This window comes from Meles meles, chromosome 18 (assembly GCF_922984935.1).
Source record: "Meles meles chromosome 18, mMelMel3.1 paternal haplotype, whole genome shotgun sequence".
NCBI lineage: Eukaryota > Metazoa > Chordata > Mammalia > Carnivora > Mustelidae > Meles > Meles meles.
In genome coordinates this window covers 38610823-38625842 of record NC_060083.1, presented here as the reverse complement: position 1 = coordinate 38625842, position 15020 = coordinate 38610823, and the positions used below count along the sequence as shown (strand labels likewise).

General features: G+C 58.9%; 1 protein-coding gene across 2 annotated transcripts; it reads left to right on the top strand.

Annotated features, from left to right (window-relative positions):
* The first annotated feature begins 1356 nt into the window (after window positions 1-1356).
* Window positions 1357-10893, top strand: EPN3 (epsin 3). Of its 2 annotated transcripts, none has more exons than XM_045986502.1 (10): window positions 1357-1600; window positions 4734-5350; window positions 6224-6342; window positions 7043-7123; window positions 7665-7793; window positions 8731-8818; window positions 9285-9551; window positions 9730-9846; window positions 9977-10207; window positions 10423-10893. In XM_045986502.1, the coding sequence occupies exons 2-10, from the start codon at window positions 4873-4875 to the stop codon at window positions 10755-10757; spliced, it is 1845 nt and encodes a 614-aa protein (XP_045842458.1). In that variant the 5' UTR covers window positions 1357-1600; window positions 4734-4872; the 3' UTR covers window positions 10758-10893. The 2 variants fall into 2 exon arrangements, with proteins under 2 accessions (XP_045842458.1, XP_045842457.1); XM_045986501.1 differs by having other exon boundaries at window positions 4734-5410.
* The last annotated feature ends 4127 nt before the right edge of the window (window positions 10894-15020 follow it).

The following is a 15020-nucleotide window of genomic DNA, read 5'->3' as shown; positions in this document are numbered from 1 at the left end:
GGACCTTCTGGGAAACTGGTTCACAAACAAATCAATAAAGAACCTTCACGTTCCCACCACTTTCTTTAGGCCTTCACGTCTTGGACGTTAGATCTCGATGAGGGCAGCTCATGGCCTGGGTCCCCTGTGTCCCACCTGCCTCAGATTCCCCTCCTCCTAGTTCCCGGAGCCATCCAACAAGAGGAAGGAGAGACACACCTGGAAGGTGATGTGTGGGATAATGAGCAGAAGAGTAGGCTGGCACCAGGATAAGGAATGAATCAGGTGACAGGACAGACAGCATCAGCCCTCGAAATCCTTGCCTCTGACCTCACTTGGCTCACACTTTTGGGGTCACGCTTCCTGGAACCAGGTCTTCCCCAAGTGTTATCACCCAGCATGACCAAGTGTGAGACCAGGAGAACTGGACCCCATGGGGCCTGGCTCCCTGAGATCCTCCCACTTCCACTGGGTCAAGGGCCAGGTCCCTGTCCCTGGGGACCATGCTCACCACACTGTAGGACCCTAGAGGCCAGATCCCCATGTCCTCAGCAGCCTGTCTCATCCCCTCCTCATGGCAGGCCAGTTGGCCCCCCTGGAACCACTTTTTGCCTGAAAAACAGCCTCTGACATGCTTACCCCCTTGTTCAGAGAAATGGGAAGAGGACAAGAGGTGGTTCCTGGAAAGGAAAGGCGGCTTTCAGCTCAGACTCAGTTCCCAAGTGGCTTTCAGCTGAGTGGGCTCCAGGCTCCCAGAGTTGGGAGAGCAACTTGGCTAATGCGGGGCAGAGATGTGGGCGGGAGGTGGAGAGGTGGCGGCAGCCTCCCACCAGCCTGGTTTTGCATTTGGCTGGATTTTGCGTTTGGCGCCTCTGATAAAAACCTCACAGGCTTCAGCATCCTCTAGTTGAAAGTGGGAGGAGCTTTGGAGAGAGCAGGTCACTCCATTTCTCAGAGGCAGAGAGGGGCTATGCCTGGAGCCTGGATGCCTCCTTCAGGGTGGCTGAGGGGGCCAGGGGGAGCGCACAAAAAACAAATGCACCAAAAGGTCAGCCCTCCCCCCAGTGGTCTTCCTGGTCCAGGGGAGATGGGTAGGAGTGGGGCGGGTGTCGGAGCCCCACACCCCCCCACCCAATTTCCTGTTGAGGCAGGGGAAGGGTTAACTTGCTGCAGGGTGGGAGTGGGCCACCAGCCCCTACTCTGGATCTGTGCCTCCCAGGGACAGCCAGCTGGCAGTCCTCCCACCCCCGAAGGTGCCGCCTGCCCAGCCAGCAGGAAGGGGTTAACAAGCCCAGCGCTTCCTCCTGTGTCCTGTTACTGCTGAGGCAGACCTGCCCGGCCAGCTGAGCAACTTTCCTCCGAGTGCTGCCTGCCGGCCGGGCGGCTAAAACACCACCAGGCAAGAGGCAGAGCCGCAGCCCGTTCTGGGGACCCTGCCACCACCCTTCCAAGGGGTCTGCGCCTCCTGGGAGAGAGAGGGCATCTCCAGGACCCCGGTCCACGGTGGATGGCTCTGGGGACGCTCCCGAGGCTGTGCTATCTCCCTGCTGAGCGGGTCGGAAGGTCATTGCAGAGGCTGCTCACGGTCCCGGGGCTGGGGCCAAGGGAGCCTGCACCAGAGGTAAGACGGCCCCTCCCTGGCAGCCGCGGTGCCTCTCATGGAAGGCTTGGGGCTTAGTCTCCCTCCCAGGTCCCAGGGAGAGGGGTGAGGAGGACAGGGCCACAGAGGATCCTGGAGGCTTCCTGCCTGCTGCCCCTCCCTCCCTCCCTGCAGCCCCCTGGAAGCAGGACTCAAGGGCTGGCTCCCTACCCTGGGGCCAGCATCTTTGGCAGCATTCCCTGGTGTACTCCCATTCCCCTCTGCCCGCCCCTCCTCCTCAGCCCCAGGGAAGCCCCCACCCCATTCCAGGGTTCTAGGACACAGCCACTTAAGCTTAGAGCTCTAGCTCACACACCTGTCCGTCCACTGGCATGAGTTACTCACTTCCATCCCCTCGTGCCCCCCCCACCCATGGCTCCCTTTGACCTGATGCGGGGCAGGGGCTGGAGCTGCCCTAGTGGAGGATGGAGGATGGGAGGCACTCCGGGCTGGTGGGGCACACTCACACTTTGGCCAAACTCTTGCACGTGACTCAACATATCTAAGCTCTTTCCTTCTCCCTGAACCACCCCCCTCCGGGGATGCCCTTTATTTCCTTAGCCCTGACATTTTCCCCAGTCCTAGAAAAAAAAAAACCCTCTCTGTAAAGTTCTCCTTGGCACCCTCTATAAAGCAGAGAGCAGAGACTTGTACCTGGTGACCTGTCCCCACACCCCCACCTCCCCACTCTGCCCGCTACCCTCCTGCCTCGGGGGAGGGGAGGCCACCCACCCCATGTCTGAATGAGCCTCTCAGGCTCTGCCTTCTCAGTGTCCTTCCCTCCACCTGACAGGGTCTGGCTCAAGGTCACTGCAGTAATTCCATATCCGCTTGCCCAGGCCTGCCGCTGCCGCCACTGGCTGCTGGTTTTCTGTTTCACTCCCTTTTATTTCTGGGCATATTGTGTTCGATAAAACCCTGGGCTTGTAACACCGCTGGCAAGGCTCCCAGATGCTCCTCCCGTGTTCCTTCCCTCCCTCCCCCCTCCTTTCCATGCTCCCTGGGCCTCACCCTGCCCCCCTCTTCCTCCCCACCTTGTCCCTTTTAACTTTAGGGGAGGGAAGCCCAGGCACCTTCCTGGGGCTTCTGATCCCTCCCTTCCCCCAGCTCCAGCAAAGGTGTTTCGAGAAGGCTCCACCATCCCCCGCTTCTAGAAGGAGAGTCCAGGCTGGGCTGCAGGGTCCATGCTGAGGGCCCCTCCCAGTACCTCAGGCTGGGCTGAAGGGCTGGGGAAGCCAGGCTCTGATAGGGCCGCTGGTGGAGTCAGGATGTCAGACTGGTTTTGCTGGTTTCTGTGGCCAGCCCTGGGAGGGGTGTGCACTCAGGGCGGGCTGTGGGGCACAATTATTTCTCATCTTGCCTCTTGCCACCCTCCAGCCCACCGGGTTGGGGAGGGAAAGATGGGTCTGAGTCACTAGTGAGGGGGAGGGCAGGACTTAAACAAGCGTTGGCTGTGGCATCCCCACAGAAGGCCTGCCAGGCTGGACGGACAGACAGCAGACAGAAGGTAGGCAGGCTTCTAGCCGGCATTCCATCCGCCTGGTGTCCCACGGGATCTCCTCCTCCGGGCCCAAGCTCTCCCAGGCACTTGGGCCCTGAAGAAGCCGGCCAAGGCCTGCTGGCTGGTTTGAACTGAGCCCAGGGCTAGCCAGGCTGGGTGGAGGGGAAGTCCGGATTGGGGTTGGGGCGGGGGGGGGGGGGGGGGGGGGGGGAGGGGGGCAGGACAGGCAGCCTCTGACTCCCAGGGTAGACCCGAGAGGTGCAGTCTCCATGGGTGGTGATATTGGTGGGGGGTCATAGCTGGTGTAGACACTCTGTGGGTCCAGCCTGTGTGCGGATGTGTGTGTGTGTGTGTGTGTGTGTGTGTGTGTGTGTGTGTGTGTGTGTGTGTTTGTATACCCATACGAGAGAAACAGCTGTGGCATGAGGATTCTGGTTTGGGTTTCTGGTAGGGCCCTGGGAAAGCTTTTTTCTGTCTTGAGCCTGAGTTTGGTTTCCCCGGATGGCCTGGTCCTGAAATTGGGGGGTGGGAAGGTAGCAGGCTGACCCTGCTTACCACTCGGCTGGGGAATCAGGGGTCTGCCACGCACCTAGGACTCAGGTTTGGGGTGCTCAGACCAAGCCTTGCCTTCAGGGAGCTCACATTCTGGCTGAGATGGAATTGAGACAATAAAGTAATCAGATGAATTAATTACAAAACCAGTAACCCTGTCAATTAAGTATCATATTTGTCTCTAGAGACCTAGGTGTTGGTCCCAGCTCTGCCCAGCTTATACACCGCTGAAGGCAGGCCATGTCCCCTCCCTGACCTCAGTGCTCTCCTGTGTACTACAGGGGTGGCAGTGACTAGGTCTCTTTGAGAGGCCAGGGCCCACTTCCTGCCCCAGACTCCTCTCTGGGCTTCTGGCCCAGCTCAAGTATTTCTCTGGGAGCTACCCTTCCTCACCCTGCCGCTTCCCCTTCCCTTCAGACCTCCAGCTGTCACCTCCACTGGGAAGTCCCCCCCTGATTTTCCTAGCTTGGGTACTCCTGGGCATGCCCATGCTCCACTGAGTTGTCTGTGCCCCCGCAGCTTGATGTGTGGGGGCCAGGACTTGTGCTCTGGGCCTGGCTCAGTGTCAGGCTCAGAGAAGGCCCCAGGAACTAGGTGTTGAAAGAATTAAGGTGCACAGACTTATGCTGTGAGAAATGAGGAGAGTGGAGGCGACGGAGCTGGAAAGGATAGGTCCTAAGCTAGCTCCTGGCAGACATGGGAGCCAGAGCCCAGCAGGAGCAGGGTGGGCAGGCATTCCTAGGGGTGACTTTCATGTCTCTTGCAAAGGGCAAGGGCTGGGTGAGGGAGAAACGTGTGTTGCCCGGGGTAGCTCTGTGAACCTCACTTCCCCGTCTGTGAATGGAGGTAATAATCTCATCTTTGTAGTGTGACTGTGACCAGCAATGAGCACACGAAACTAGAAGTGCCTGCTGAATAATATGTAAAATAAGAAATATAAAAATAAATGCCTGCCAGAGGGGGACTCCTGGCCGCAGGGACCCCTGGCCAGTCCTTCGGTCCGTGGCTGGGTGGCTGTCGCGGGGAGCCATCACCCCTGAGTTCTGTCTCTCTCTTGCTCAGACCCATGTGGAACCCAAGGATGCAGCCGCCCTGCTGAGAGCACAGCGGCCCATCTCTGGAGACCGTGACCTCGAGACGGTGGCCCTTGGCCCTCCACCTCCGGCTGGGGCGGGGGCCGCCCATCTCCAAGTCCCCAGCCATGACGACCTCTGCACTGCGGCGCCAGGTCAAGAACATCGTGCACAACTACTCGGAGGCAGAGATCAAGGTGCGCGAGGCCACCAGCAATGACCCGTGGGGCCCGCCCAGCTCGCTCATGTCCGAGATCGCCGACCTGACCTTCAACACAGTGGCCTTCGCAGAGGTCATGGGCATGCTGTGGCGGCGGCTCAACGACAGCGGCAAGAACTGGAGGCACGTGTACAAGGCGCTGACGCTGCTGGACTACCTGCTCAAGACGGGCTCTGAGCGGGTGGCCCACCAGTGCCGCGAGAACCTCTACACCATCCAGACGCTCAAGGACTTCCAGCACATCGACCGCGATGGCAAGGACCAGGGCGTCAACGTGCGTGAGAAGGTCAAGCAGGTGATGGCCTTGCTCAAGGACGAGGAGCGCCTCCGGCAGGAGCGAACCCACGCCCTCAAGACCAAGGAGCGCATGGCGCTGGAGGGCACGGGTATCGGCAGCGGGCAGCTGGGTCTCGGGCGCTCTCGCGGTTCCCCATCCTCCTACAATTGTGAGTGAGCCCCAGGGCTGGGGCTGGGGGGGTGGTGGCCCAGGTTCCAAGGACTGTCACCAGCATTCAGGGAGATGGGGAATGGAGCCAGGGAAGGCAGGCGCCTGGCACAGCAGTATCCTAACTGCTGGTCCGGGAGCTGCCGAGGGGGAGTGGTGGCCGCAGCCCAGGCTCTGTGGTCTGGTACATGCCGTCTTCTGCCCCTTTTCCAGATTGAGTGATCTAGAGGGCCGCCTCTCTCAATCTCTGCTTCCTCATCTGAATTAGGGAAAATCTTATCTTCTCCAGTTGTTGGATGTGAGAATCAAGTGAGACCAAGCCCAGGAATGCCGTTGGCCTTGTGCCCAGACACATGGCACCGGGCGCTCCATCAGGGGCATTCCTTGTGACCCCCTGCTCAAGGGCACTGTCCTTGAAAACAGGGGTGGCTGCCGAGCCATTCTGGACTCTTGACGGCATGGCCTTGACTGACCGGAAACTTGAAGCCTCCCCCCTCACTGGACCCCAGGCAGGATGGGACCCCCCTACTGGAAGAGTGCAGGAGCTGCAGGAGGGGACCTGGCTTTGAGCCTTACTTCAGGACCCCAGCCAGGCCACCCTGAGCTATTGGCACATCTGTAAAGTAGGGACGGGAGTCTCTGATGGGATAGATTGGCAAACCTTACACAAAGCGCCAGGCACGCCGCCTGACCCCCTGAAGTCCTCAATGGCCAGTTGTTAGTTTCTCTCTCTGAGCCTTAGCTTCCTGGTTGGTGGGGGGGGAGGGCACAGGCACCTCTGTGGTCACAGAAGCCACCCGTGTGGTTGTTGCAGCCTCCTCCTCATCCCCCCGCTACACCTCGGACTTGGAGCAGGCCCGGCCCCAGACGTCAGGAGAAGAGGAGCTGCAGCTGCAGCTGGCCTTGGCCATGAGCCGGGAGGAGGCTGAGAAGGTGAGGCTCCTGGGGTAGCCTGGGAGGCCCCACAGCTGGGTTGACGTTGGCATGGAGGGTGGGTGAGGGGGGAGGAAGGAAGGGTATCCCAAAGGCCCGCACCCTTGACTCCTAGGCTCCTCCACTCTGGGTCCCAAGACCCCGGCCCGACTCCCAAGAACAGCACGGGGCCTGTCCTTGTCCCCGTGACTGTTCTGGCAGGGACTTCCTCCCTGCCTCCCGTCGTCCCGTCTGACGGGGCCTAGTATGGGCCATGAGTGCCTAGTTGGTTGAGGGTACTTGTGTGTCTCCCGGGCCTGCTGTGGCCTCATGGAAGGGAAGCAGTGAGTGGGCAGAGATAAAGTGACCCCACAACCCCTGGCACAGGCCGTCCTTTTGAGGGGACAGGGACATCCTCTCTGCCATCACCTCTGTGAATCCAGGTAGACTGGGCCGGCAGCTGGACCTCCCATGGCAGGGCTTTTGGGGGGCACTCAGAGAACCCAGAAGAAAAGGATCAGTCTTCTGGATTTTGAAACTGGTTGCAGATCCAGGCAGGGAGAAGGCCACACACACCTTGCTGCCTGGGAATGGGCCTCTCACCCCCACCCCGGGTGGGCACTTCTCTCTCCATCCCTCTTCTCCCTGCCGGGCTATGTTGCCCTCCCACCCGGGAGTGGGAGCACTGGGCCCTGTTCACCCCTCTCTTCCTCCCTCACAGCCGGTCCCCCCAGCATCCCACAGGGATGAGGATCTGCAGCTGCAGCTGGCTCTGCGTCTGAGCCGGCAGGAGCATGAGAAGGTAGCGGGCCAAGCCTCCTGTGCTGGTGCAGGGGCTGGTGTAGGAGCAGGTGCAGGTGTTGGTGTAGGAGCAGGTGCAAGTGCAGGGGTTGGTGTAGGAGCAAGTGCAGGGGCTGGTGTAGGAGCAGGTGCAAGTGCAGGGGCTGGTGGAGGAGCAGGTGCAAGTGCAGGGGCTGGTGGAGGAGCAGGTGCAAGTGCAGGGGCTGGTGTAGGAGCAGGTGCAGGTGTTGGTGTAGGAGCAGGTGCAAGTGCAGGGGCTGGTGTAGGAGCAAGTGCAAGTGCAGGGGCTGGTGGAGGAGCAGGTGCAGGTGCAGGGGCTGGTGTAGAACCAGGTGCTCGTGCAGGGGCTGGTGTAGAACCAGGTGCTGGTGCAGGGGCTGGTGCAGGTGCTACACAGGCACTAACCAGGCTTCTCCTGCTTCACCGAGTGGTCCTGCTATGCCTAACCTCTCTCTCACTGCACTCTTCTCAACTCCAGCTCCAGTCCCCTCAAGTCCAGCCTGGGCTGCTCATGCCGTCCTCACTCCTCTTGCCTTCTGCAGGAGGTGAGGTCCTGGCGGGGAGATGACTCCCCTGTGGCCAATGGTGCTGGGGCTGGGGTCCGCCGTTGGCAAGACAAAGAGCCGGAGAGAGAAGAGAGAAAGGAGGAGGAGAAGCTGAAAACCAGCCAGGTAGGGAGAGGCTGCCGTGCCTGGGCTGAGCCTGCGACATGAACTGAGTTGGTATCTGTAGAGTTTAGAACCACACTTCATATATGGTAAGCGCTGTTTAGGCATTTATTGAATGAAAACGGGAGTGGAGGGGTGTAGTAGTCCCCAGTCCCAGACCTCACGGGCTGATGACTGAGCAGACAGCAAAGTGGGATACAAAGAATTCTGATCTGAGGCCCCTGGATTCTGGGTTTGCTGCCACTCTGTCTTGGGGCACATCACTGTTATAGCCTCAGTTTCCCCCTTTTTGTTGGACAGCCCCACCTCTGGTGTTCCAGGATTATGTGATGCTGTGGATGCAGCTGGGGCGGGGGCAGGGGCACAGGCACGTGGTACTGACAGTATCTTGGGCTTATACACATACTGTCCAAGAACAGGGGAGTGGGTAGCTGCTGGGAACAAAGCCACCCTCCAAAGCAGTGGATGCTAACCCTAGGGTGTGTCTGTCCCCTTTCTGCCCATGTTCACAGTGGCTAGTTTCTGACCTAGGAAGGCAGACTGGTCATAAAACCTGTCTTTAGCACCGATGGGCTGGGGATCAGGACAACTGAAGAAGGGGTCAGGCAGGCCTGGGCTTATCCCAGCTCTGCCTCTCCCCAGCTGTGTGACTTCATGCAAAGCATCTCCACTCTCTGGGCCTCAGCTGGCACATCTGTAAAATGGGCACACCACTACTCACACAACCTACTGCACAGGCTTGTCATGAAAATCAGGCACTAAATGGATGAGGAAACATTTCATAAACTGCAAAGCACTGTACAGAGATGAGGGATCATTAGTAGATGTTTGTGAAATGAATAAAGGAAAGAATGAGCTGGACCGAGGGAGACAGGCAAGGGACCGCCCTTCCTCTGGTCTCACCCACTTCTGAGCCACGGCTGCCTCTCCCACTCCACAGTCCTCCATCCTGGACTTGGCAGACATCTTCGCACCCACCCCGGCCCCGCCCTCAACCCACTGCTCCGCTGACCCATGGGACATCCCAGGTGGGCATGCAGGGCTGCAAGATGTTCCCAGGCTGGCCCCAGAAAGCCCCGTCCTCTCCAGCCATTTGCTGGCACCTCCTCCCCATAGCTGAGGACCATTGGCAAGTCACTCACCCCTCTGAACCTCAGCTTCCTCTGGGACGTGGGGTTGTAGTGAGGGATGGGAGAGCACGTCTGAAGAGCCCACCTCATGGAAAACTCAGAGATGTTCTCTCATGTCACCCTGCCTTCCGGCCCCAGCCCATCCCTGACTGGGAAGGTGGCCTGAACTGTCCGTCCCTGGGAGTCCAGGCTCCTGGCATAACTTGGTCAACAGGGACTCCAGCTTGCTGGGTCAGTCCTGAGTCAGCATCTCATTTGTGAGATGGGACCCTTAGCCTCCCAACTTGGTCTGGGTAACTGGGAAGGGCCCTGGACTGGATATAAAGGTGGGCCTGAGGTCATGTCTGTGCTGTTCCTATTTTAGGTCTCAGGCCGAACACAGAGCCCAGTGGCTCCTCCTGGGGGCCTTCTGCGGATCCCTGGTCTCCTGGTCCCTCAGGAAGCACCCTGTCCAGAAGCCAGCCCTGGGACTTGCCCCCTCTGCTCTCCTCCTCTGAGCCCTGGGGCCGGACCCCAGTGTTGCCCGCCAGACCCCCTTCCACAGACCTCTGGGCACAGAACTCCCAACACAAACTCCCCAACACTGGGGCTGACCCTTGGGGGACCTCAGTGGAGATCTCCAGTGCACCTGGTAAGCAGAGGGCCAGAGGGTGTGGGTGAGGGGCTGGAGGACTTCTGGGTCCCCTCCCTCCAGTGCCAAAGGGCAGCACATCCTGTCCGTGTTAAGAGGGCTGCTTACCTGAAAGGGGTCAGACCAGTGCCTGCCCTTTTTGCCAACCCACCTCCTCTCCCTCTTCCTCCTTGGCCAGCTCTAGGTGGTACTTCACCGTTTGACCCATTTGCCAAACCTCCAGTATCCACAGAGACCAAGGAGGGGCCAGAGTGTGCCCAGGCCCTGCCCTCTGGGAAGCCCAGCAGTCCCGTGGGTAAGCAGGAGGCAGGGGATGATACAGCTCTGGGGAATGAGGGGGCCACCCACAAGTGACCACTGCCCTCTCCTTCCACAGAGTGACCATTCCCTCTCCCTACCAATGAGTTCTATCATCTCTGTTCCAGAGCTGGACCTGTTTGGAGATCCCATCCCCAGTTCCAAGCAAAATGGCACCAAGGAGCCAGATGCCTTTGACCTGGGTGTGCTGGGGGAGACGCTAACCCAGCCCAGCCAGGAGGCCCGAGCATGCCGGACTCCAGAGTCTTTCCTGGGCCCTTCAGCCTCCTCTTTGGTCAACCTTGATTCATTAGTCAAGGCGCCCCAGGCTGCAAAGACCCGAAACCCCTTCCTGACAGGTAGGACACCCCTTGTCCCTGCTGGGTCTCAACACTGGGGCCCCCCTGCTCTCTCCATCACTCTTTTCAGAGGCCGGCCCCTGCCCTAAAAATCTTACTCTTCTTCCCTATTTCTGAGATTCCAGATCTTGCCTTCCCCCCACCCCACCCACACCCGCATTTAGGGCTGTGTCCCCTCATGAGCCCCAAGCTGCCCACCCACTCTCATTCCGCAGGTCTCAGCGCTCCATCCCCCACCAACCCCTTCGGTGCGGGCGAGCAGGGGAGGCCGACCCTGAACCAGATGCGCTCCGGGTCGCCGGCGCTGGGCTTGGCGGCCAGCGGGCCGGTCGGGGCGCCCTTGGGCTCCATGACCTACAGCGCCTCCCTGCCCCTCCCGCTCAGCAGCGTGCCGGCCGGCGTGACCCTCCCCGCCTCAGTGAGCGTCTTCCCGCAGGCGAGCGCCTTCACGCCGCCAACCGCGAGCCTGCCGCAGCCACTGCTGCCTACGTCGGGTTCCGCCGGGCCGCTGCAGGAGCCCCCGCAGGCCGGCACCAACCCCTTCCTCTGAGCGCAGCCCCGCCCCGCCCCCGCCTCCGCGGCGCAGGCGCGCGAGCTCCCCACCCTCTGCGGGGCGGGGCGGGATGGGGCGGGGCTCTCGCCCCAGGACCCGCCCCAGGAAGCCCGGAATGGCTGAGACTCCGCCCTGCGGCCAGCGCAGGCGCTCGTCCCGGCCTCCGCAGCCCCTCCGCCGCTCCGGGGGCCCGAGACTGAAGACTTCCCGGGACTGAGAGCACGCCCGCATCGTGAAGACTGGAGCCCCTTCCTCAAATCCCACCCGGTGGACTTTTTGCGAGGCGTGGCCGCTGGGTCAGGACCACAGCGCGAATCTCCGGCTGCAGTAGAAACGAGTGCTCCTCGGTGTGGGGTGCAAAAATGCTCCCACTTTCCGTACAACCCCCACAGCCTGGCACCTTCGCTTCCAGAGGCTCCCCAGGCTCTCACTCATGCTCTCGTTTCATTCATTTACCACAGATCAGCACTGGGGATGATCTCATGGCAGGGAACAATAGGCAGGTGTTCCCATTCCTTACGCACTCATTCTGTGCTAAGCACTTTAGACAGATTATTTAATTTAATCCTTACAGCAGGCGTCTGAGGTAGGTGATGCTATTCCCACTCAAGACTGGCTACATCATTTGTGGGGCCCGGTGCAAAAATGAAGAGGCGGGACCCTAGTTCCAAACTAAGAATTTCAAAACGGGAGCCGCGGAGCATTAAACCAAGTGCATAGCCCTTGGTCTTGCTCTCATTTTATACAGGAGGAAACAGGCTCAAAGAGGTTAAGCGGCATGCTCAAAGTCACAAAGCTAGCAAGGACTTGGGGCTGGGATTCAGACTTGTCTGGCTCCAGGGCCCTGAGCTCCCAGGCTGGGCCCCAGGTTTCATTTGCAAATATTGACCTGTTGTGAACAAAGCCGGGCTCACCTGGGAGAGATCCAAGAATTGCACAGCGGCCTCCAGGAGCTCAGAACTCAGTGGGGAGACAACCCCGGTACTGGAGCCCTGGTGATCCTTTGTTTTACTGAGTCACCTTAAATCTGGCTCTACCCTCTGCCACCGTCCTTCACTAGGGCAAGAAATTCAATCTCAGCCCTGCCAGAGCGCGTGACCCCTCCTAGGGGCTTATGTAAGGTCTGAGAAACCAAGAGAAGAAGGGGCAGGGCCTGGTACCTCGTCCGGAGGCCACCATGGTCACCCTCATTCCCTTTCTCCTCAATGCTTTCCCACTACTGAACCACCTGACACTGATTTGTCCTCAGCGCTCAGGGTCTGGCCCTGCTACCAGCCCCCACCTTTTTGGGTCACTGAGGTAAAACAGCCTTCCATAGACCAGAAACACCGGAAGTGGAGGGCGGAGGGCTATAATGCTGCTCACTTTCTTAAGTGGAAGGGGGACTGGGGAAAGGCGCTACTTTTTGTTTGTTTTTTTTTTGCTTTGGAGGGATGGAGGCTGTGACTGTTACAGGCAGGACAGACAAGAGCACCTGCTTAGAGGAGTCAAACAGGCAGAGTTCAAAACTCTGCTCCAAGATTTGCACTTAACAATAATCACTTAGTAATAAGTGGTTATGCTCCCTGACCTTGAGTAAATTACTTAAACTCTCTATGACGCTGTGCCTCCATTTCCTTACTTGTCAAACGGGAACAAGAGTTCTTTCCTTATGAGGTTGCTGTGTGGCTCCTCCCAGACCAGTGTCCATTGGCCCAGGGCCCACCTTCTTCAGAGACTACCCATGAGCAATGAGCCCGTCATACCCCTCATTCCTGGTCTCGCCAGACAGTGCCCCCATCCGGCTTCTGCCACACACACCCGGGAGGTCTCTATCCTTGTTGGTCCCTGACTTAACCCGTTGCCCCTCCCCTATCTCCTCTTCTACCCTGGCTCTCCCTTGTGGACTTTCCTGAGGACTCCCAAGGGGTGCTGCCTGACCCCCACAAAGAAAAGATTTGTAGCCTTGCTCCCTGTAGCTATAGCTACTTCTGGACCATTTGCTTCCTGTAAGAGTCTTCCTTCCTGGAGGCTGGAGGCACTGGGCAGTCCCACCTGCCCTCCACCCAGGGCTGGGCTCCACCTCATTCTCACCATGCTTCAGTCTTGGCTCACCATCTTACCCAGATCTTGCTTAACCCTGCGTGACTCCATTGTTTAAGAGGATGACCTTGACCTCTCAGCTACCCTTACCCATGGTCACTCTTTTGGCCTTGGCATCACCCTAAATTCTTTCACAGGCTTCCTCTTCTCTGATCTTAATCTCATTCCTTCCAGGGAGCACCCACCAGACCCTCTTCCTGCTAAACTTTCTCCCTCCCACCCACAACCTTCTCAGAGATCTCTGCTCTCCTTCTTGTCAGTTGCCTTCTCTCAACCAAATCCTTCCCCTTGACATTTGCTGTACTTAGCCTCATCCATCTTGAAAGTCTTTCCATCTTTCCCGTCATATCAAGGGGACATATCTATGTCCCCTTCCTTTCCCCTCCTCCTGACCCACTCCAGTCGGCTTCTGCGGCCAGCCCCACCTCACTAGAACAGTCTGTCAGGCCCACCCAGTAGCCCGTGTTGCTGAAGCCAGTAGGCCTTTTTCTGTCCCATCCCAGCCGTCTATCCCAGAATCCAACCATGAGGACCCTTCCTCCTTGCAACTCTGTCCTGTTGCCTTTGGGACACCACCCTCTCCTGGTGTTCCCTGGACCCTCTGGTGGTTCTGTGTTCCATGGGTGCACCCCTGAGTTCCCTGAGCCCAGACCTGTGCCTGCTTCTCTCCTTGTGCTGCTCCCTGGATGGGCCCTTCCATGCCTGCCCTGTCTGCACACTGAACCCTCCGATTCCTCCCACCAACCTCTCCTCACTACGTTCGTTCTCTCCACATGTGCATCTCAAGGGCACCTCCAACCAACCTCCCCAAAACTGACCTTACGAACCCCCACCTGAGCCTCTCTGTGCCCCCTTCTCAGCAAATGACCTCACCCCTCAGGGTCAGCCCTGCTCTGCAAACCAGTCTTGGCACCTCCTTCTCCCTCACTGCCAATCCTGAGGATGTCTCCTCCTCTACAGGCTTCAAGACTCTTCTCACAACCTCTGCCTCCACGTGCAGACCTCCACCCCCTCTGCTGGGTCCTGCCAGGGCCTCCTAATCAATCTTGTTTCCTCTTGTGCCCCTTTTCAGTCCATTCTTCACCAGGAAGCCAGAGGGACCTTTCCAATGTACAGGGTCACTCCTCTGATCAGGGCCCTTCATTATCTTTCTTCTCTCATCAACAACCAAAATGCCTAACTCACAGTTCTTGAATCCCTCCAGGACCTGGTGCTTGGCCTCCTCCGAACACATCATCTCTCCCATCTCTCTCTGCTTTGCTCTCTGCCCTGCAGCCATGCCTGCTTTCCCCATTTCCTCAGCCCTGACTCACTGCTATGCCACAGGGCCTTTGCACATCCATTCTTCCTGCTTCCACAGCACTCCCCCCAGCACAGCCCTCTCCAGACCCCAGCCTCTTGTTCTTCCACAGCGGCTACGCAAGTGTGATTTCCTCAGGGAAGCCTCTCCTGCCTCGCCTCTCCCACCGATCAGGCTCCTTGTTAAACTTAGTCATGGCACTTCTCACAGTGGGTGGTTGTGCATTCATGTGTGTGGCTGTCATTCACTTCTGTCGCCTTCAACAGACTGAGCAACACAGGGGCAGGAGCCTGGTCCCTCTCCACCCACCACTGTACCTAAGCAGAGTGCCTGGCAGGCAGTAGGCACTCAATAAATATTGGCTGAATGTAGCAAATGAGACAAGTGTGTTAAGTACATGATAGGACACGACGTTGGCTCATCCTTATTATTCAGGGAAGCCTTCTTGGAGTGGGCGGGATTTGCACAGGACCTTGGGATGGAGCCGCAGAGCCCAAGCTCACTGGCCAGATGGGTTTGGATAAGCCATGCCTTCTGCTCACGCATTTCTCATTTGTAAATGGCGAGGGTTGGACAAAACGACCTGAGGCTCTGGCATCCCACGGCTCTGACAACCTCACAACCCTCCATGGTAGCAGCTGGTTTAGGTCTAGCGGAGTCTGACCAGTTTTGTGCACAGACCCCCATCCTCCTGAGCGCGGGCTGCCCGGGCCGCCATCCCACGCTCGGCCACCGGGCGGCGCGCGGAGACCAGCCACGCGGCGGCCGGAGTCTCGGCGAAGACCCGCCCGGGGCTTGGTGGGTGCCGTGGCCCGCCCCTCGCAGCTTGCTGGCCTTCCTCTCAGTCCGAAAGGTCCTGGCCCCGGCTGCTAGCAGCT

What these genes read in the sequence shown, in the direction of transcription:
- EPN3 (XM_045986501.1), top strand. Translation starts at nt 4,873, where the DNA reads ATGACGACCTCTGCACTGCGGCGCCAGGTCAAGAACATCGTGCACAAC. An exon ending in GCCGGGAGGAGGCTGAGAAG is followed by an intron (nt 6,343 to 7,042) that starts GTGAGGCTCCTG and finishes CCTCCCTCACAG; the next exon opens with CCGGTCCCCCCAGCATCCCA. An exon ending in TGACCCATGGGACATCCCAG is followed by an intron (nt 8,819 to 9,284) that starts GTGGGCATGCAG and finishes TTCCTATTTTAG; the next exon opens with GTCTCAGGCCGAACACAGAG.